General features: G+C 37.1%; 2 protein-coding genes across 2 annotated transcripts; both read right to left on the bottom strand.

Moving 5' to 3' along the window:
* Positions 1–273: 273 nt before the first annotated feature.
* LOC106672835 (GMP reductase 1-like) lies at positions 274–8,353 on the bottom strand. Its single transcript, XM_014404573.2, has 6 exons — positions 8,134–8,353; positions 1,465–1,584; positions 1,118–1,375; positions 875–1,063; positions 606–811; positions 274–550 (listed from the first exon to the last, which is right to left on the bottom strand). Exons 1-6 carry the CDS (start codon positions 8,224–8,226, stop codon positions 361–363), a joined length of 1,056 nt encoding a protein of 351 aa, XP_014260059.1. The 5' UTR covers positions 8,227–8,353; the 3' UTR covers positions 274–360.
* A 2,674-nt stretch (positions 8,354–11,027) lies between these two features.
* Positions 11,028–21,729, bottom strand: LOC106672840. Its single transcript, XM_014404581.2, has 7 exons — positions 21,371–21,729; positions 16,962–17,125; positions 16,757–16,903; positions 16,493–16,699; positions 16,290–16,428; positions 13,837–13,982; positions 11,028–11,458 (listed from the first exon to the last, which is right to left on the bottom strand). Exons 1-7 carry the CDS (start codon positions 21,420–21,422, stop codon positions 11,327–11,329), a joined length of 987 nt encoding a protein of 328 aa, XP_014260067.1. The 5' UTR covers positions 21,423–21,729; the 3' UTR covers positions 11,028–11,326.
* Positions 21,730–22,419: the final 690 nt, after the last annotated feature.

Here is a 22,419-nt window from a genome sequence, read left to right as displayed (position 1 = left end):
CCAGTTTGGGAGACTTAAGAAATTTAAACCTCGACGTTTTGTTCAATTTTTTTAAACAATATTGTTAAGTATTATTAACTAGTGCCAGGTTTTTGCACTTAAAATACCTTCTAGGGATTGTTTATTCGGCTTGTTTATATGTTACTCCGTCATTTCCGATCATTTTGATCTTCTCATCCTTGCTGTTTCGGTCTTAAGGCTCGTTTCGGCTTCTCAACTTGTTAAGAATTATAATTTTATGTAGTTCCTGTATGCATGGATAAAAAGCCGAGGTAAAGTTTTAATAATAAACTTTATTCATGTTAAACATATCAGTTAGGACAATTTAAATTTGAGTCTGTCTTCGTCTTTATTTGATTTTCACTTTGCTTCTCCATAAACTTGGTTGACCTGTTGCGAAACGCGAATAAATCGCGCGTTGGCTTTCAATTCTGATAGTTTCCTCGATCCCGTATAGGTGCAAGTGGATCTCAGCCCTCCTAGAATGGTGAGGACGGTTCCGTTCACGTCTCCTTTGTAAGGTACTTCGACCGTTTTTCCCTCTGCACATCTGAAAAAAAGATTGTTACGTATTGTAAAATTTATTGACTCAATTAAGTTCTCACCTGTACGACGCTACGTTTCCGTTCCTCTTAAGCATGGCCGTCGTGGAAGACATCCCGTAGAATGTCTTCACGAGTGATCCGTCCGCCTTCTGCTTCACCTCTCCCGAGCACTGTTCGTGGCCTGACAGCATACCGCCGAGCATTACAAGATCCGCTCCGGCGGCAATCGCCTTTGCCACATCACCCGGGCATGTACAACCTCCGTCCTACGGCAAGGAAGTCATCATTCAATCTAAAATGTTCGCGATTCTCATATAGGTCGAACTTACAGACATTATTTTCACCCCTGAGCCTTTGCACTCTTCGTAGCATTCCATGACGGCTGAAAACTGAGGGTAGCCGACTCCGGTCTGCAGACGAGTCGTGCAAACCGATCCCGGGCCGAGTCCGACCTTTACGACGTCTGCTCCTTCTTCGTGCAAGTCCAGAACGAGCTCAGAGGTGACCACATTACCTGCCTGACATGGAAGCATTTTCATCGTCCAATCTCTTTAACATCCTACGTTACTCACTATTATGATGTGGTCCGGATGGGCCTCGCGTATCCTACGGACAAAATCCGCAAACTGCTTCTGGTACCCGTTCGCGACATCGACCGTAATCAGTTTCAGATCCGATGCCACGTCCAAGACCCCGACGAGCCGGCTCAGGTCCTCTGCCGTAATCCCCGTGGACACGCTGGCGTATGGCAAGGCGTTGGGGTTGACCTCGGCGAATTCTTTCCACTCCTCGACGGTGTAGTACTTGTGAACGCAAGTAAGTAGCCTGTGCTGGTGAAAAGAAAAAGGAAGGGAAAGGGGGAGAAAGAGAAACAATCAAATCAATACGACATTGACAAACGGACGTTCTGAAATTTCACCTGCGACAAGGCGAGCAGCATGTCGAACGTACCGATCGAGTCCATGTTAGACGCAGCGAGAGGCACACATGAAAGCCTGTGCTTCGAATGTGGAAATTCTAACTCCGTAACAAGTTCCACCTGTCCGACAAAAGACAAATGTCAACTCCAAAAATTTTATTTTTCTCCAAAAATAAAAATAGTTTAGCAATTTTCACTTTTGAACTTGGACGATTATTTATTATTGAATGTCCCTTGTGGACGATGACCAATTGATGACAGTTCGACCCCTTAAGTCCAAACCGGCCTGATTACTGTTTTGTTAGCGGTTAGTTCGTTAAGTTCTTGTTTAATTTAGTATGTAGGTTCCATGTAAGCCTGCTATCTAAGTAAAGCCCAGGGTTGCGGACTTGGTTGGAAGGTGGTATTACCTTGTTATTTATTTTTTAAACTAGACGTTTTGCTGTTTTATTTTTCCTAGTTTTTGTGGATCAAATTATTAGTAATTATTTAGACCTACTCTCTTAGGGTTAAAATACAGCATTGTATGCCTAAAAATCTGGTTATCTGAAATGCTTTCGATAACTTTAAGTATTATTATTTTACATTTTTAGGCATACATTGTGAAAATAGATTCTTGACCTTTTATTTAACAGGTGTATTTTTAACTTTTTATTGGCGACTTCAGAAAAGAATAATGTAGGTTGTATATGCAAGTTAAAATAGATCTTAAACTACAAACGAGAAGAAAACAAAAAGAGTTTCGACCCATGGGCTTGATATGACAATTCGTTTCGACCAAAGTTCGATCTCAAAGCCCCAGAGGTTTCTGCAAGGAGAAATCGCTTCGACCCAGTACCTACTATAGTAACTATATACCCCCAGTACCAATATACCATTATATAGAGAGAATCTCATCATGAAAAAATCATTAGATCATAGTGCAGCCCCATCGGTACCCTACCGATTACAAGGTACATTATTGATCAGAAGGATGCACGGAAATACACGGAATACGGGCGTAAAATTCACGTAATATTTGATAAGAACAAAAACATGATAATGTTTTGTATAAAAATCGAACAACAAGCATCTTATATATTTTATATTCACAAAACTTATCACAAACATATAACAAAAATGTAAACTATTTATAATATTTAAAAACGTATAAGCACAGGGAAAGGTAGATTTATTTGTGTTCATGAATGAAGCCTTTCACGTAGATTTTGTAACGTTCGCCAACTAAACTTCACATGGCGTAGATAAAAGAACCTTGGCGGACAAGGTATAAATTGTCCGAAAAGGTCCGCCTGTGCATGCAGGTTTTTGTACATTAAGGACTGATGTAAATTTTTATCAAAATTGTACAAAATTTCAAATGACACATTGATTCAGTTTGTGGCAAGGCAAACAACGCTAAAAGTTTTATCCGGTCACCAGATCCTATCAAAACGCTGACAGCAATTCATAATTTGATTACTGCTATAAATATATGGAGGTTATCACATAAATTATCGCAAAACAGGACCGGACCCCACGTCCGCCAATGTTTTTTATTTATAAATATTATTGGCGATAAGAAAGGTCAACTGTGTCAAGTCAGCAAACCTTGAATACGCCTACGTTCAATCAAATTGAAATGGAATTTTGTTTTGGTCGTGCACTGATAAATTTTTCTATCGACATTTTCAAATGGTTAATACATTTCTTTTTGATACGTTTCAATCTGGGACAAAATTGTTGCGCGATGTCTCTTGGGTTTGCGGACGGATGGATTTGTAGTTGTCTCCGATCGTTCGCTTGCTTATTTGCTGTTTGGACATTTTGCCATTAAGTAGGGGTATTCTAGAGTACATCAAAGCCAAATATTTCTGAGGCATTGAAAAAAACCCGCCGCTGACAATGTTGAAATGCCGTTTTCGTTTAACAAACTAAAATAGAGAGGACAGACAGACCAAATTGACCGGAAACGACGGAGTTAATGAAATTCTGTGAGATTAGTGAAGCCCACGTGGTGATTTGGACAGGAACAAAAGAAGGTCATATAACAAGAACCTACATCCTCACAAGGGAGAATGAAAGCCTGCATCACGCATACTTTTAAAACAACGTTGGGTTGACGGGCCACGGAAGGAATAGGGCACATCTGTCACGTTTTCATGTTATTGACAGTCCAGATGTCCATGTGGAAAAGATCAGCAAACATGGATACATTATATATGACTGTGACCCACATGATCGATTAAGACCAAAAAATATCAGGAGTTTAACGTTAAAAGGAGTAAAATGGCCGATAGAAGAAAAATGTTATTTTCAAAATATACACAAGAGTTTATAAGTTTCATAGTTTCTATAAATGTTATGGACTTATGATTGTAAAGTTATTTATTATTATTTGTTATTTGTAAATTGTTAATTGTTAATCGTTTTAATTATAGCACAGTTAATATTGAAAACAAACAACACAAATGTTTGCATTTGTATTGTGATTGTATTATACAATTGTAAATTGTATATGACTAAACCTGTAATCATTATGGGAACAGGTTCAAGTAAAATCTTACACTGTCGGGTTACTGAAGTGGGAAAAAGGAAAAAACGTGGTGATGTAATTTGGTCGATTGCCGGCAAACTCGAAAATCACCTGCACTGGGTGTTGGCAGTCCGGGGGCAGACCTCAGGCTTATCCGTCCAGCCACCAGCCAGCAAAGTCGGGTTGGGGGGGGTTACTGTCACAGCTAGGACAATTTAACACCCATTGCATGCAGTTCCAAACCCATTCATACTTACGTTCATTTTTAAATATATTCACTCCTATTTACATACTAGTCATTCAATTAAGGTAGTGGAGTACTCGATATTCCTCCATCACCAAGCCCAATCAGTTTGATCAGGTGTATTTTGCCCCCTCATTGGCGTCCATTTTTAAAGTTCGTCTAAAATGTGTCGTGAAGAAAAAATCTGTCGTGTGGTAGACATTGCTTCTTCCTTTCCTGAGTTAGGGGCAGTAGTGTTCTAGGGTTTTTCTTGTAAGCCAAGCTTTTGATCAAGTTGGGCATTGTTCATACTCAAGGGCATTCTTCCATTTCGTACTTCACAGTTATCTCACGGGTTTTCGTAGTCATTGAAGGCAATTCCCTCTCAGAATATTTCCCTATCCGTGCTGGGGTTTTCCAGGGTAGCGTTCTGGCCCCCACACAATACTAGTTTTACACAGCTGACGTTTCCTCTTCAAACCCTCATACTGACATTTGCAGACGATACATTGACCCTCTCTGGTAACTCCGATTCCGTCATTTCCACTCGAAACCTTCCACAACACCTCTCACTACTAGAGGTTTGAACTTTGAATAAGATTTAATACAGACAAATCCACCCATATTACCTTCACTCTCTCAGTTTAAATAAATAATCTTCTTCACTTGCACGGCTGATACGGTCTTACGGACTGGAAGTGTAGGGTACAGCCACACGTTCCAACGATATTCAAACTGTTTGATTAATCTTACTTGATGCGCCATTACGATACTGCATGCAGTATCGCCACGAAACGATACTGCACATACAGACTTCCATTATCAACACGTCCAAGATGTAATGGCTCCCGTAATAGAAAATTTCACAGTACTCTCCCAACCACCGTAAATCAGCACATTATAAAACCAGCATCTCGACAAATAAAGAGATATTGACAAGCATTAATTCAGCAGACATCATTTTAGTTTTATTGGAGTACTGCCAATGGGTATTTTCGTCAATCTTGTTTTTTATATTTATTTTGTATTTTAGTGCATTGTTATAAGTTACCGAATAGAAGTTGTAATGTACTGCAAGTTATACAAAAGAATGTTTTGTGTTTGCATGTATCAATTGGTTTTCGTCATTATTTTAAATTATGCCTATCATTCTTCTTTTTTGTATGTTTACAGAAATTTCCAACTAGCGGGTTTTTAGGTTAGGGTACCCGTCGGTTTTGTATCAGATGAGTAAGCGCAGTTTGATTTTATCTTTAGTTGTCTTTTTTGTCTTGACTCTCCGATATATTTTTCTCTGCATTCATAAGTTGTGTTTATACTATTTTTATCTAGGGGGTCAGTCTGGTCGATGTTTTGTCTCAGGAGGTTTCTCATTGTGTTTGTTTTCTTAATTTCAGGGTTTCCGTTTAATTTAAACAGATTAAATGTTTTCACGTGCCTTTCAGTATTTATGTAAATTTAGTTAATGTAATGTCTGTTTTTATGATGTCATTTTGTACTTTTGCGAGCGTCCTTTGTTATCTAGTTTATTGATTATGTTTGTGCTTTAGCTGTTGTGGACTTTGGTTTTGTGAAATGTATCTGTTGTACATTTTTGTGGTATGTCTGTGAAGTCGGGATTTGGACGAAATCTATTTTGATATTATAAACTGAGAAAGTTTGTATTTAAGAGGTGATCTCAAAATCTATTGATCCGATTTTGATCAAATCTTTTTTGCCGTATTCGTTATGATCATAGGAATGACATTTTGCCATGTTATTTTGGTATGTTTGTATGGTACAATTTGGTATGTTCATGTACGTTAGACGTTTTAGTCGGTTGCAGGGTTTGCATTAAAAAGGACATGAAGTTGTATCTGGAAGAAGCGCTCCAGCCACAAGCTTTTTTTGAGTCACATTTAATATTTTTATCCCATTCTTTGTTATCCCTTATTTGTTAAATGTGAGAGCATCCCTTGTGTGTTATAAAATACTTCTTTTTTTCGTACCCACCTCCTCAGTGAGCAATTAAAAAAAACCATTACTGGAAACGAGTACATTTATTATTTGTTTTGGACATTTGTTTGATTTAATTGCAAAAATATAAAATTTTAAAAATTTAGAAGTTTAAAGTGAGTTAGCGATACTTAGTAGGAACTCTCTTGCACTCTGATAAAATAAATATATGAGTATGATCTTGTTTGAAAATTTAACATAGATTGTACATGATGTTTTATAAGTGAATGTACTTTTGTTTAAAATTTGCGTTGGTGGGACATATTCCAAAAACTTGTATTATAAATGTGTAAGGTGTTCAGGCCTGTTGATAAGTGATTCGTGTTGGGCTTACACCCCGAAGCGTGTCACTCCTCGATGTGCTGACTCTAAGGTCTATGCCACAAGGGAGTACACCTACATCGTTATGTGGCTGGGTCGTGGTATCTCAGAGAACGTCGTTTCATAACCAACGGAGTTAGGCTACAACGGGGGCTTTCGACAGCTAGGTCATTTCAGTTCCCAACGTAAGCAAACTAGAATATATCCCAAAACTAAATGCCATAATACAGTCACACCAATTCATACTTTTAACTTCCAACTTCATGCTTGCACTCATTCTGGTTAATCGTTTGGGTTCTCGATATTCATCCATTGACCTACACACAGTGTTAACAATGTAATCTAAATTATGGTCGATGGGGAACGTTTATAAGTATTTCGTAATCGATCCTTATAATGGATTATTTTACTGTTACTTATTATACTGTTGGAGGACGCTACATTTCGCCACCACTTTTGAACAGTCACACCGATATGAACGTTCTAAAAAAAAACACACACGCATAAAACATATCTACATACAATAAAAAAACCACGTCCTACAAACGCGGAACAGGGACCCAAGAACTCGCTACCGTTCCCGAGAAACATTCTTAAATTTGGCGGCATGCTTGCTTGCGCGTCTCCGTAAGGAACTAAGGTATGACAAGTTTCTGTTATGTGGGACACATCGAGCAACATTTGTCTGCATAAGGCGCACATGCGCGGGCTTTGGCTCTGGAGCAGGTGCCTGTGGGTCAACCGCGTATGACCTATTCTCAATCGGGTAAAGACGATTGCTCAGTTTCTGAGGGGCACCTTCGGGTCGTGCTCTTGACTGTATAGACCCCGCCCATGGTTTATGTTGTTGTTGTTGTTGTTGATAATGGCCTACTATAGAGAATGTCATAATCATTTCTGTATATTATTTTGTTTTGCTATAATTTTGGGGGTGGTCTTTAGATTAAAAATTTGAAAATAATTGTTCATATGGCTGAGATGTGATAGCTCACTAGTGGCATCGCTTTATCAAAGTTTCTGGTCAAATTTTTATCGATCTTCTTTGCATTGGCCGTATCATGGGCAACCAAAAAAAATATTAAAAATTAAATAATATATATTAAATATATTAAAAAATTATTATTAAAAAAATTGTTTTGGAATTTTCAATGTTTTTATAATACGATTTACCTACTACGGAGATTGAGTCATACCTTTTTATGAGATTTCCATTCTTCGAGAAATTTTTTTTAGGAAGAACCCTTGATTTGACGTGTTAATTTTTGAGCTTTGAGATCTTTTTTCAATGGTCAGTTCAATTTTCAATAATTTATGTAACCAATTAAAAAAGTCACTTAAGGTTCGAACTTTGTTGTCATTCGATTATTAACATCCACAAGTTAAAAGAGAAATTTTTGTCCAATACTTGTCTGTGCTCTTGAAAATTGCCCTTTTAAACTTTTAAAAGTAAATATAAATGTTAAAGGAAAATGTGATTTCCATTGGAAGGACTATTGGAAATTTGATATTCATGAATATCTGGTTACATGACGTGAACGTGGGAATGCCTTCACTTCTCTTTATCCTAGATCGAACAAAGGTCAAATTAATCTGAAATCGTCGCCTGGATACTCACTTCGGATCTCGAATTGAGCTCTGACCTGCAGGGCAGGATGAGGATATCCTTGAAGTCCAGCTTGACGTCCTCCGACACCCGTCGAGACGTCATAGTTCAACGTGCAGTTCTCTTTTTAAAAAACGGAAGAGACGGTCGGAAGCGGTCGAGGGAAGATGAGAACGGGGAAAGAAATTTCACCACCGGTAGCGACCAATTTTAGATTCGCGCATGTCCGACCCTTTTCCTCTCGACTGAGGCGGGGAACTGGGTCGATCTATAAACAGAGACATCGCTCGGGCACAGCAGACGATTCGGGACTTGGCCAGTTAGGCAAAATATAAATAATAATTGCCATTTTTGCCATTATTTAGTCAATTTGGAACTAACAAATTCGTCGTTTGCATGTAACATATAATGGAAGACCTTCATTCCCCATAGTAAATATTTTATTAATAGAATTGGTTAAAAATAATGACTAAATAATAATGGTTGTAATCAATAGACCGAACTGGTGGTTTTATTTCGTACTCGGCAGAACGTCTTCAATGGCAAATAAACATGTTATTTGTTTTCATTTCGATTTTTTTCACAAGACCTCCCTCTTCCAGTAGCTTATAAATGCACGTATTATTTTGTGTGTGAGAAGATGGATCAACTCAAAATTGTTAAAGAACGTGCTTATTTCACAACAATGGTCTGTATGTTAAGAGTATTTAACGGTTAAACACGTTCTTGCCCGAAGGACGATAAAATATATTGCGGAAAGCAGGTCCTGAACAAATAGTTTCGCTTTTGTTGACCACAACCCTGATTTCGTATAGCAATAATGCAATAATAGGTCAAAGAGTTTCAATTTGCATTAAGGTCAGGATACTCATTCATCATACCAAGATTACACGCGGACAATGGTGGTGAAACCACGTTGATGTGGAGACTTTATAGTAGGGAATAAAATAATAGGCTGAAAAGAAGTAAGTCTGCAAAGAACGACATGCCGAATGACCTATGAGCGGCCTTGAGGCACAGCAGCATGCACAGTTCGCTGATCCGGTATCTCAGGGCAATTAATATTTTTAATTGTGTATAGATCTTGGTACCTTCGTGTGTGGTGCGTGTATGAGATACGTGTTACTTATTGGAACGAATGTATTTATTTGTATGAGTGACAAGACTGACCCCAATTACTCCGAGGAATATTAAGTACTTTGGGGTAGGTCGAACTAAGTCTGGTGTATGAATGTAATTTATTGTCGTGAATGGAAATCCCCACTTACCCAGGTACTAAAACAAATTATCTCCATTCGTGGAAATATCTCATCGTAATTCACAAATTAGCAACCGGATTGTTTTTAGGTTAGATTGTTTTCAATATTCGACATGCTTAACGTCAAGTGTATTAGATCTATGTACGCTCTTAGTAAGTATATAGCGGATCATCAGACAAATGCAGGAAGCGTACCTCATGCAAGATTAAGCCTGCTTCGACCGAAGTGACAAGGACCATTTAGGGGTTTAATGAATACAAGTTGACGGACGTTCGTTGCGTTAAATATCCAGAAGGAGTTAAATCATTTGTAACAGTGTTTAGCACGTAGTCCATCAAGCTTACAAGGGGTTGGAGCGGTAAAAGTACGTTGCAGATGCTTATCAGTAGGATCCTCGAGGATCTGCCCATACATCAATTTTATGTCGGAACAATCTACAACACGGTCGGGTCTAAAGTCGACAGAATTTCAGGCAAGTCCTTCTGAAGTTTTGAGCCTTTGAGCAGGCATTCTTAAGAGACTAACCGTTATAATCATGAGCTACTGATGTACAACACTACAATTACTGTGGTGGTTGAAGTTTGATGACACAGTGGTGAGAAATGACATAACGATTAATTTAAATATTCTAACTTCCCGTTGGAACTTAGGGGCAACAACAAGGCAAAAACTAGGAAAAATCTGTTTTGAAGGACTATTTTTTAACAAGAATCGTTGATGTTTATTTAGACATCATATTTAGGGCGAATAATATCAATAAATTTTGACTTCTCTGAGTCCGCCAGCAAACGACTAACGAGAACAGACTGACCCATACGTGTAATCTTAATCGCAGACCAATTAAAACCATGAAATGAAATAATTTATGTTGAAAAAGCTATCATGGGCCAAAAAATATTATACTCGTGATTTACATAATTTCATAATCCAAATCTTCAATGTTTACCAACATTGCTCTTAATGAAAACAATTGAAAATCTCAAGAAGAAAGGTTCTTTTCCTAGTTTCTTTCCTTAATATCAAACCACCAAAAAACGGTCTATACATAGAGTATTGATTTTCCCTTTAGAAAATATATTCCTTGGTATTATTTATGCATGTAATTTATTTATTGGAAACCCAAAGTTCCCAAAATTATGAAAGTGAACATCAAGAATATAATTCAAATTTCTGTCATACCCTTAACTTGGAAAAATTGTATAATTTCCTGATTTCTCCAAGCACTCAATAACTGTACCAATAGAATTCATTTATATTATTGAAAAATATACGTTTATAAAAATATATATTTTCTCGGTGAGGACGTTCGGTCAAAGTTTACGATTTTAAATTTAAAATTTATTGTCATTAATAATTCTCATTGTGATATATAATATGTATGTTGAAAATTATCGAGGATTTTTATTTTTGTGATTGGTTTTCAAACCGAGGCGTCAAACGCAAACCTTCACCACCTATGTATCTTGAAGGTTTAGCCTAACCTTATAAAAAGGAAAACCACAAAAGCAATAAAAAGGAAAGTTTATAATACGACAGTACAAATTACAATAACAAAATTTAAATAGCAAAATTATAAACAAAAATAAGAAATTGTATAAAAAACTTAAATTTTTGGTAATGTATTAAGACAGACTATTAACTCTATAATCGTACGTTTAAATCGAATTGAAATAGATAGATATATACATCATACATTGAAAAAATATAGAAAGTATAATATTTACTTTTTTCATTGAGTTGTATATTGAGAAGATAATTGTTCTATATTTATTTGGTACCATGAAACACAATAAGAAACATCATTACGAATACATTTCTTTTTGACTCTGTTCAATATTATCCTTATACTCTACAGCAGGTGGAATGTTTTATACGTAAACATATAGAAATCAAGTCCTTTTTTCACTTGACAATTATGTTTAAAGTTAAACTTGTTAACTGTCATTTTATTTAAACTTATTTCTGCAAGTCGTGTGGTGAGATTCCCAGTCCTTATGCTGGCAAAAAGAGCTGCAGTATTTGGCCAAATTGCAGCCGGAACAGGTCTCCTCGGCTTTCCGTCCGCAGTTCCAGCAACTCTGCGGAAAGTAATGAATTCATGTTAAAATCGGTTGTTAGAGCTGTTACGTTCTAAAATAATTTAAAACCTCAGTTTTAAACAAACATTTTGAAGGGTTGTGTACTTTATATCCTAGTATGGGTCGTCTATCGTCGATCCAAAAACTCTCTGAACTTCTCCTCGGATGCGATTAAAATTTGGCATATTTTATCATATTAACCGAAGTTGACGAACACGAAGGGAATTTTTTTAAATACACTGATGGTCAAAATTAACACACCACCCTTAAATTTTAAGGTATTTGGGTTGGTTTTAAACTAATTCATTTAAAAAGAAAATGTTTATAACTTAGTTCTAAAAAACCTTATTCTTCTTCTATACTTATTCTCTATCTTCCTCGCACAACTAATTGGGTAAGGGCATCCAAGGAAACGCCATTGCAGAACATCAATGACCTACCATGGAATGCTACCTCAGGAACCATACAGCATGGGACATACTTTTCTCCTGATCGTCTCCATATGCCCAAAATATGCCCATCTGAAGATTAGAGGCCAACTCCCACCTCATTTGTAAACAGAACTCGCCCACAACTCCCACCCGTGCAAATTGAAGCTTCGCCATTTTCTGAGCTGTGGTAAGAAGAGGTCTACGAGCCGACTGCCGGGCCGAGGTTATTTTCATTGAGCCTTCTTCTTAAATTCCTAGAGGAAATCGAAACATTTCATACTTGTCTTATCAGATTTCTTATATAATTTCCCCTAATGATGCGGTTTCGTAGAGCCTAACGACGGATGAATCTATCGTCTCTATCGTCGACCCTGTCCTGGCCTTCTAGTGAGAAGCCCTGTTTCTCTGAAGCGCCGAATAACTCTTCGAATTTCAGAGAGATTTACACTCACTCTTCTGGGAACTTCGCTCTGGCTGCATCCTCTAATGATTTTATGACCCTGACAGTGTCACAATCACTCAAACGCTTACTGCAGCCCTTGAAAAAGGGTTAAGAATAAGTCCATTACAGTTCGTGGTCCGATTGACCAATTAACTTTTTTCAATTAATTAATATTTATGAAAGGTATTGGTTGAGATAAAAAAGTCAGCGCCACGAGCGGGATTCTAACCCACGACCTTCGGTTAAATACGCCGCTACTCTACAACTTGAGCTATCGTGACCGATCCGCTCGGACACTAACTTTTTTATCTCAACCTTTCTCTTCTTTTTTTTCTCAACCTTTCATAAATATGAACTAATTGAAAAATGTTAATTGGTCAATCGGACCACGAACTATAATGGATTTAATAATTAAACTGAAGTATATCTTCACGAAAGCTCTCCGTGTCCATTTCATTTGTCACCGAGAATCAAATACATTACACGACATTTGAAAAATGGCAAAAAGGAGGAGAAATTTGAGAGGTGAGGTTGAGATGGGAAGTTAGTGTCCGAGCGGATCGAAGTCACGATAGCTCAAGTGGTAGAGTAGCGGCGTATTTAGCCGAAGGTCGTGGGTTCGAATCCCGCTCGTGACGCTGACTTTTTTTATCTCAACTAATACCTTTCATAAATATAAATTAATTAAGAATAAGAATAATATAAAATGAAATCATGGAAGGAAAAAGATTAATTGAAAGCGAGTAGTAGGATAAAAGGGCATAATGCTACTTTTTGTGCAAATGTCATTAACCAGTACAAAAGTAAATAAAGAAAGTAAACAAAGCATTATTTACTATTTATTTTGACTACGCTAGCTCCTAATTACCTTTAACTAATGTAGAAATAAAATGGATTTAGTTTTAAACTAAATAAATTGAGTCGAGTGTTAAATCCGACTATATACGACAGTGTATTTATACGGGACAGCTCGACGTGTTAAAAAATTCAGTGAGAGTACACCTAACGTGGAGTAGAATGCCGCAAACCTCATGGTTTTTTATCAATCCCTTCAAAAGTTGTGTTTTTTTAGTGTTTATTTAAGAAAAACACGTTTCTTTACATAAAACCTGAATTTTCTCCACTTTTACGTAACCTTTCCCAACTTTTGACCCCATTTTGAAATTTAGCACTGAATTTCTTTTCATAGTACTCTCTTTTTGTTCTAAAAATTGCCAATCTTGTTACAAAATAACTGCACAAACATCATGAATTCACCTTCTTTAAACCGTATCTTCCTTGCATTACATTTGTTCCACTTTCAACAGAAATTGCCCATCAAAAAATTAAAATAATCGAGGTTTCGAACAGACTATGGGAAAGTTCATAAAATTTTGAAGCTTTTAGTAGTAAGTAGCTTGACATAGCGTTCACCTTCTTTTCAATCGGAGTATTAAAAGAAATATGAACAGAAGGCTGAAAATTATTTGTTTCTCTACAGCCTGCTTCCTTTCCAGGATGCTTACGTTGTGCGGGCCCGAGTTGCACGCTTTCTCAGAATTTCTTCTCGGGAGGTCGCTCGCCGCCAGTTGGCTCGCCCTTGTTTCTGCTGCAGAAACTGCCCTTTGCAGCTCCAGAAGAGCTTTCCTGTTGACCTCTGCGACGGCCTCCTCTACAGACAAATTACCCATTTGTTAAATTATTACATTATACATTATATATTAATGATTATTTGGAGATCGTGAGATGCGGTCTGGCGTGACGTAGATTTAGAAAACATTTTCTTTATCGTGCCAACATTTCGATCTTTATTGAGAACATCTTCAGGGCACAGTCTTTGTTTTCTGTGTAGCAATAAAGATCGAAACGCTCGCACGATAAAGAAAATGTTTTTCTAAACCTACGTCACACCAGACTTCATCTCACGTTCTCCAAATAATCATTAATTAACGGTCACTAAACACCACACATTATATATTCAATTGATCAAGTTGCAACACTGAATTTACTTAAATAGTTACATTTTAAAAATAATAGAGATGATTTACATACATACATTTTTCGAAAAAATGTTGCCGTAGTATGATATACATCATACAATAATGATAATAACTCTACATATCAATATAACAACAAAATAATAAATGTCATGTTCATGCATGATGAAAACTATAAACCACAACTTATTTTTGTTATGAACCGATTCGCTCTGTGCGGTCCAAAATGTCAGGATAAGAGGACCCCAAGATAAAAGGGTCGAGCACCTTTTTAATAATTGTAGAATTTAATAATATGTAGGAGATATGTTGTCATATCGTCAGACCCGTGCGTAGTCTTGGAGCCCGCGGCACACAGATAACGTTCTGGTACATCAGAGCTATAAAGATTTTTAAATGTATATGGTGTTTGTGTTGTGTTTATGTGTGTTAGTGTCATTTATAAGTTAATTTACTGGAATGAATGTAATTTATTAACGCGAAAGGATGGTGTTTTTAACCCCGCCCCGAGAAATATCGATTACTCGGGGGGAGTGAATGTGGTCAGATTTGTATGTTTGCTTTTTTTTAAATGATGGTTCTACTATGTTGTTTTCAAATATCCGGATTTCAAGCATTAAACGCTCATCATTAGTTTGAAGGAATTACAAACACTCTCTCGGCAGGAATTATAAGAGTCGCCAACGCCGCTCAATTTTAAATATGCGAAAAACGTGAATTACAACACAACCAAATAATTAGATAGTAGGCATATACATATAAACTTGATACATCTAAACGCCAAAAATTAAATATCCCACGTACAATTAGGTCTAATGATAAACACTTTAAAAGTAACAACTTTTTTGAATATATAACATTGAATACCAAAAATATGTTTCTAAATTTGAAGAATTCCTAAACGATAACAAGTGTAAAGAAATTAAAAAAACCCCACCTTAAAATTAAAAACTAGATTTCAAACTACTATAACAAATTACTGACTTTCTATTCCTGAATGACCTTAAATTAACGATATTGTCAAAAACTACAAAGAAAACTAACCTATAAGACCAGTGCCCTTTCGTAATTCTCCATGCCACAAACTCGCGATAACAAAACGTAAATTAATTAAAACCCAAACCAATTTCAAACCTACATTCTTTAGAGTTGACAAAACAATTGACATAAATATACCAACGTACCATGGCACAACTGTCGTTTAGTGACATTTGATGTTTCTAATTTATTTACAAATATCCCTATTAAAAATGTGCTAAAAAAACTAGGTGTGGGCCAACTCTTCTTGGGATGGGTGGTCTTCTTTTTGTCTATGAGGTCTTTTGTTGTAAAATTTGGAGGCTTACCGGAACCTGTCCACATAAGATCTGGAGTGCCTCAGGGCTCTCATTCTGGTCTGATTTTATTTCTTTTATTTTTTAAACATCGCCTCTGCTCTCATTAATTCTTCATTTTCACTGTTAGCAGACGATTTAAACATTTATCGCCCTATCGAATCGATGAATGATCGCATTCTCTTACAAAATGGATTAAGAGGTTTTTGGCATTAGTGTACGCATTAGTGTAATAATTTCAAACTAACGAAAATAAATGTAAGATTTTGAAGTTATCCAAGAAAAAGATTATTCACGATTATGACCTCTTAGGATATTGACGTAGTATACATATTAAAGAAGAGAGTCAGTAAGCAGATCTAGACGCTCAAATGAAAAAAGGAGACAACACGCATAGGGCCGGCGATGGCTCAGCTGTTGGTCGGTCATTAAATCTCCACACACACATACATTGTCTGAACATCCAGTGGGCATTAAATACAAGTTGGTCTAAACTTTATCTTACATGATTAATCTACGCGTAACGTTATACCAAACATAATGACAAATTGTATAATTATGTAAAAGATGATTGAAATTCAGAAAATACGGTTGAAACAGGTTGAATGAAAGGTATTTGTTTAATAAATAATGTTATCATCTCCTTACCCGCTCGCTTTTTAACTTGTTGAACTCTGTCTTCTGTTAGTCGGATCGTTTGGGCCATCAGGTCCTCGGCGGTCCGCCCTTGTAGTATTCCTATTGCTGCTATCGTTTTTTCTACCATGCTCAGGATGCAGTTAAGCATCTACGGTAAAGAAGGGAAAGAAACAGTCACATGTTAAAATTATCGTTTTCGTTTGTATTTTTACCACATCGATGTTCCTCCACTGCTCTTCGTTACTTTTGTTCGCTTGGCTGGGGTTGCTGGAAGCGAGCGGGTGCACGGGGACGAGAAGAGGTCTCGAATTGGGCACAGGTAGCTCGTCGTCGTAGCCTCTGTCGGTCCGTCTCCTTTTAGCTTGAATCTCCTGCCCTTCGTCTTCTAGGAGCTGGCTCGTCACATAATCTATCAGGTTCTGCAAAACGATAGAAGTATCACAGTTTAGGAGGTAACCAGGCCGGTGCAGACATACCGTTTTCGAGTTTCGCGCCTGTTGGATCATCTCCTTTTGAAATATAGGCGTGTACGCTTTCATGTAGGTCGTGACGTAGTGGCGCGGGCTGGTTTTCGTCAATTCGTACAAAGATTTCTCGAATTCTTCGAAGTTAACCGTTCCAACCTATAAAAAAATCTGTAAAACTTAAACTAACCTAATAGACGGACGGACGGAATCTTACGACGAGGTTGGTGATGAGCTTGACGACGTTCTCCGCCCTGTCGGTGGAGTGGTCCCTCGCATGGTTAACGAATGTTTGCAGTATCCTGCGAAATTTGGCCGAACCCTCCGGGTCTTCCGTTGGGGATAGAGCGGGAACCTCTCCTTCCGGTATGTCGTCTGGAACTGTACATCATAAAATAATCGCGTGAGACTATACGCAGTTTTTATAATAAACTTTCTTTATAGTTTAAGTTAAATAAGTAGAGCTTTAAAAAATTTTACGCTTACGACAATAAATAAGGCCGTGATCGAAGAATTAAGCTCAGGTTTTAAAGGGGCGGGGGAGTCGTTTTGTTTCGGCGGTAATTGGCGCGGGTTGGACGCAGGTGGTGCACGAGTGTCGGGCGACACCTGCGACCAACCCCCGCTTCTACAGCCGTCCCCGAGGCACAGATGCGGCGAAAATCCATAAATACTCGGCAAATCGATAATTGTAAAAGAAGCGAAAAAATCAGGAGTTATTAGAAGATAGAATGCAGATCAGACAAGGAACGAGACGCCCATTTTGGTATACCATTCCTTCCGATCTTCATAAAATGAACTTCCCATTTTAGACATTGTCAGATATTATTTGCGTCACAGATTAAAAAAAAAAGCCCTGGGATTCGCGTCATTTTAAACCGTTGACCCATGCCATTTTGAGGGATGATGTCCGGGGGCATCGTCGTTACTCATTGGATTCGCCACGGTCACGTATCTCCCAAATCGTCGATTAGGCGTCGTTATGGGAAAAAGCGAAATTAAAAACTCAGCGGTGAAATTAGCCGGCCCGTAAATAACTGCGCGACACGTTATGCATATTAAGTTATAACCAAAAAATCAGATTTCACTAGCGCAAATATTGTATGTCATTTGCATGAGTTTTTGGTAATAAAGCTAATAACTTGGTTAAACCTTGGTTCTTTGTCAAAGTCACCTACTAAATACAAGATCAAAACAGTTTATAATTAAAACAAAATTCTTTTGCATCGGCCAAATGTTTATAATGTAAAGGCTTTATTTATTTAAATGTAAAGCCTTTATTTCTCCCACTCCCAGTTGGTAAATTTCAATAATAGGACTTGACTTTTATCTAAATCACGAGAACCGATTTTATAATCTTACAAATCTAGCAAGTAACACAACAGTTAAACAATGAACTGTAAGGTATGTACAGTTGTGTAGGCGAAGGATTGCTTAACTCTGTACTCTAGGGCTACGTTCAAAGTTCTCCAGGTAAAGTGTAAAGTCCTTAAAAAGCTTTAAAAAACCATTAGGCATGTTCTAGCTTCAATTAGAATTTGAATCTGTGACCAAACACGAAAGATGTGACTAAATGGTGAACCTTTTCCGATCTCTAGGCGAGTTTGGCATGTGTAATGGGAAGTATTGAAGATTGGTGGTTAAGTATGGTCGACTATCCCGTCATACCTCAAGGAAGAATACCATAATTTGGTGGGCAGTTTGAGACCCTTTCGGAATATCCAGTGGGGAGTTTGTGGTTAACAGCGCACAGCAACAAAGATAGACAGAACCATTAGAAAATGTGGGCCATAATAACGGGAAACGATCATGCTAAAGATTCATCATATTTCGTCAGATTTCCTCTTGTTCCACAGGGTGATACTTTAGTTCGATCGATTCCTATCATTTTGGTCAGCCTCTCCTCGCTGTTGTGGTCAGACGTATTTCAATCTCTCCTCATCTTCAGTGAGGGGTAACAATATTGCCGAACACTGAGAATAGGGAAATATTAGTCTAACTGGCAAAACCAGTGAGAATAGGTACCCCATAATGCCGGGGAACGGCTATGAGTTCATTACCCCGCAGAGTCGAGAAGAAATCTCACGACAAAATGGTGGTTTAGTTCAAGGAAGGTTGTAAAAATTTTGACTCATCTGGCATGATTAGCTAGTGTAGACAGTCCATTTCAACTAGTTAAGCATATTGAGTTAATTTTCAAGTTGAGTCGTGATTTCTGATTAAAACCTTTTTATAAGTCGGAAAATCCATATCGACTGGATACTCGAACGTCGGCATTTCGTCAAGAACATTCTCCTCTGGTCGGTGATGTAACCAGTGAAGGAAAATCATATATGCCACATTGTTGGTCCCGTTGTCTTATTCACACCGCTATATCTCCGCTGTACTGGGTCGCCGTCCTTCCTGAACTCAACCACGACTTTTACCGTCAAAGCGAGAAAGGAAGCGTTACTGACGGGTTTGGGTGCTTTTCGAGAGAGAATTCGGCCGGGGTTTAATCATATCTTGTATGTCAGGAACAGAGGCTGTCAACGGCAGGCGCCCCCACCCAGCCAAATCCCAACTCCATCTCCAAAGAGCCGCCCTCCGACAAACATCAGAATACACAGAACGCCAAAAACAAAAAGCTCGATTTCAAAGCCTCTCAACAAAATGAAAACTAACTGAAAACGGTGAAAGCCAGAAGTTATGTCTCGAATTTATATATTCAATAAATTTACCCATCTGCAGTATATGGATTATATTTGAAATGTAATAACCATTTTACTACTTTCTAATAAACTCGTGGAACCTTTGACATTTTGCTAAAATTATTAAATTATTGAAAACCCATCGAAATAAACGAATATTTTATAACCTCTTTGATTCGATTTAATTAGATGTTAAACAATATGAAATATTGATTAAACCTGGCTGCCAGCTTTGTAATACACATAAAAATAAATAGTTGTAATTTTAACCCAATGAAGTTTTTAAAATGTTAAATATGAAAACATAATATTTACTCGTTTAACTATTAAATTTTAATTACGAAATTTAAAATTATGAAAATGATTTTTTAAAGTAAATTCGTGGGAACTTACGAAAAGCGAAATATCGATTAAATTTATTTCCGAGGCGTAAATATTTATGTTTTATTTGATAATATGTGATATTTAAGTTATGACTATAAGTTTCGTAGATGACAAACCGTTTTATTGAAATGAATTAATTTTTAAATATAAAAAACTTTTTTTTAACTTAACGAAATTTTGTTTTTACGTTTAAATTATAATTTTTGAATAAATAATTAATTATATTACTCTGAGATAGTGAATGAATGAATGATTTAAGGCATGTCCCCAATTACCCCGATGAATATCTAGTACTCTGGCGTAGCGTGAACAAAGTTGGCGTGTGAATGAATTTATGAGCGTGAATGTAGTGGCATATCTTCAATTATTCTAAGGATTATCGAGAACTCTGGGGTAATTGTGAACGAAGTCAGGTGTATAAATGTAATTAGCGTGAATGCATGGGGTTCATCCCCAATTACTTCAAATAATATCGAGTTCTCTTGGATAGTGATAATGCATGTATGAATGTAATTTATTATCATGAATGGAGTGGCTTATCCCTAATTACCCCGAGGATTATCGAGTTGGTGGTAGTGTGAATGAATGTGTAAATGTAATTTATTAGCATGAATGGAGGGGCATATTCCCAATTATGCCGAGGAATATCGAGTAATATGGGGTAGTTAGAATGAGAGCCAGACTATCATGTTTATATCTTGTTTCTGTGTATTTGTGTTATTTTCTCCAGAATTGACAAGGCCCTGAGGTAACGGGATGGAAGTAATGGGATAAAGAAAAGAGAGAGTCAGTTATATTATAAAACATCGTAACTTGGCTGGTGAATCAATAATATAAATTAGCAGGTTTAAAAAAAGGCCTGAAAGTGGAAAAGAGCAAAGTAGAGGAACTGGCTGATGACCAATGTGGTTTACCGACCCTAAAACTATAAAAATGAATGAACTTAAAAGGAATAATGTTATTTTTGATTATTTTATTATCATTTTTATTTGGTAAGGAAGATTATTTCACCTTTACCTCCAAAATTTAAAAATGCTTTGAATTACCCTGCAACATTTTTTTAAAAACAAAATGAAAATATTTCATTATTATGTCATATATTTCTTATGTTTGTACTTTGATAATTGCAATACAACGTTGTTGTCAAATAAATTTATTTTAATTTTTTGTCTCTTTTAAAAATTAGTTACGTTTAAAGTTTCGCTATTTAATCTTTGTCAGTCGACCTAAACATTGGATCATTTATACCACGGTTTAACACTAAAATTCTGTCCAAAATTGTCCAATTATAATTCCATCCAAGCCACCCCTACAGATGCCTTCACCAACTTAAAAAATACTATAAAATAGAAGGGCTGCTACAATTGTTTCTTGTTTCACACCGCTGAAACATAGTTAAAAAAGTTATTATCTTAAAATAATAAATTTTCATCTCAGGACTAGAAACCTCCTGGAATATGAGAAAAAAGTTAATATATTAAATAAGTCGTTTAAAAGAATTTATGTTTCTTCGCTATTAAGACAAAATTAATTTTGACATAAGAGGACTTACATTTAGAATTTTTTCTGTGAAAATCTGGTTCTTCCTTGATCGGCTTTTCCATTTTTCACCGGCCTATAATTTCTAACGATTTTATTATAGCACGTAGACAACAAATTTATTTATTTATCCCCGATTGAAACGCAGGCAACGACTCCGGGGAGGAAATCCGGGCGTGTGTGGCGTTCCTAGGATTTCCTCATCCTCCGGGGGTTGTGGGATGGTGGGGTAATGGAAAACGCGCAGGCCCTACCTCCAACCCCCAACGCTTCAGACTTTTCCGTTTTCTCACGCTCTTTCTCCCTCTCTCTCCAGAAGTTGAAGGTTTTATAACTGTGCGACATTTTCCATTAACTAAGCGCCGATTTGAAATGGACCGATAACAATGCCGTATTTCTATATCTTAGTTTTACAAATTTCAGTCCTAGTTTATATGGTGTCATTCACTCCAATTGAAGCTTGAAAACATTCCGCCACAAATATTTATAAAAGGTAGCGAAAACATTTCGTTACACACCTGAACAAATATGAGAACAGACTTAAAATCAGGTTACCTGTAAAAAAATTGTGAGATTACTCTTGAGGTCCGCGAAGTGATGCTGCAGTTCGGAGCAGTCAGGCATACTGGCCAGAGGAGGATCTGCAAAACCTACATAGGCCCTGAACCTATTTTTGGGATAATAAAAGCAACACAGAATCCTCCATCACAGAATGGATTCAAAAAAGACAAAAGGAGAAGTGGCATCTGAGAAAACACCTATGCAACATGGGCATATTTAATAACGAGCCCATCTGTAGATTATGCAATGAGGAGGAAGAAAGAGCCACCAATATAAGCTTGGAATGCAAAGCAACCACTCAATGGAGAGATAACCTGGCATACAAAGAAAACCCAGGGAATGAAATTGAAGCAATGAAATCATTGACCTAGTAGTTGTTAGTATAAGGATGGAGTCGATTGTACGGAATAAAGAACTACGAAAATCTAATTAGCCAGAAAGCTGCACTGCTTGGGAAACATAAACCTCCACTTACTAGAATTCATTTCCCGACGACACAAC

This window comes from Cimex lectularius, unplaced genomic scaffold (genome assembly GCF_000648675.2).
Source record: "Cimex lectularius strain Harlan isolate CLEC.00 unplaced genomic scaffold, Clec_2.1 scaffold46, whole genome shotgun sequence".
NCBI classification, from domain to species: Eukaryota; Metazoa; Arthropoda; class Insecta; order Hemiptera; family Cimicidae; genus Cimex; species Cimex lectularius.
This window is presented reverse-complemented; position numbering and strand designations above follow the sequence as displayed.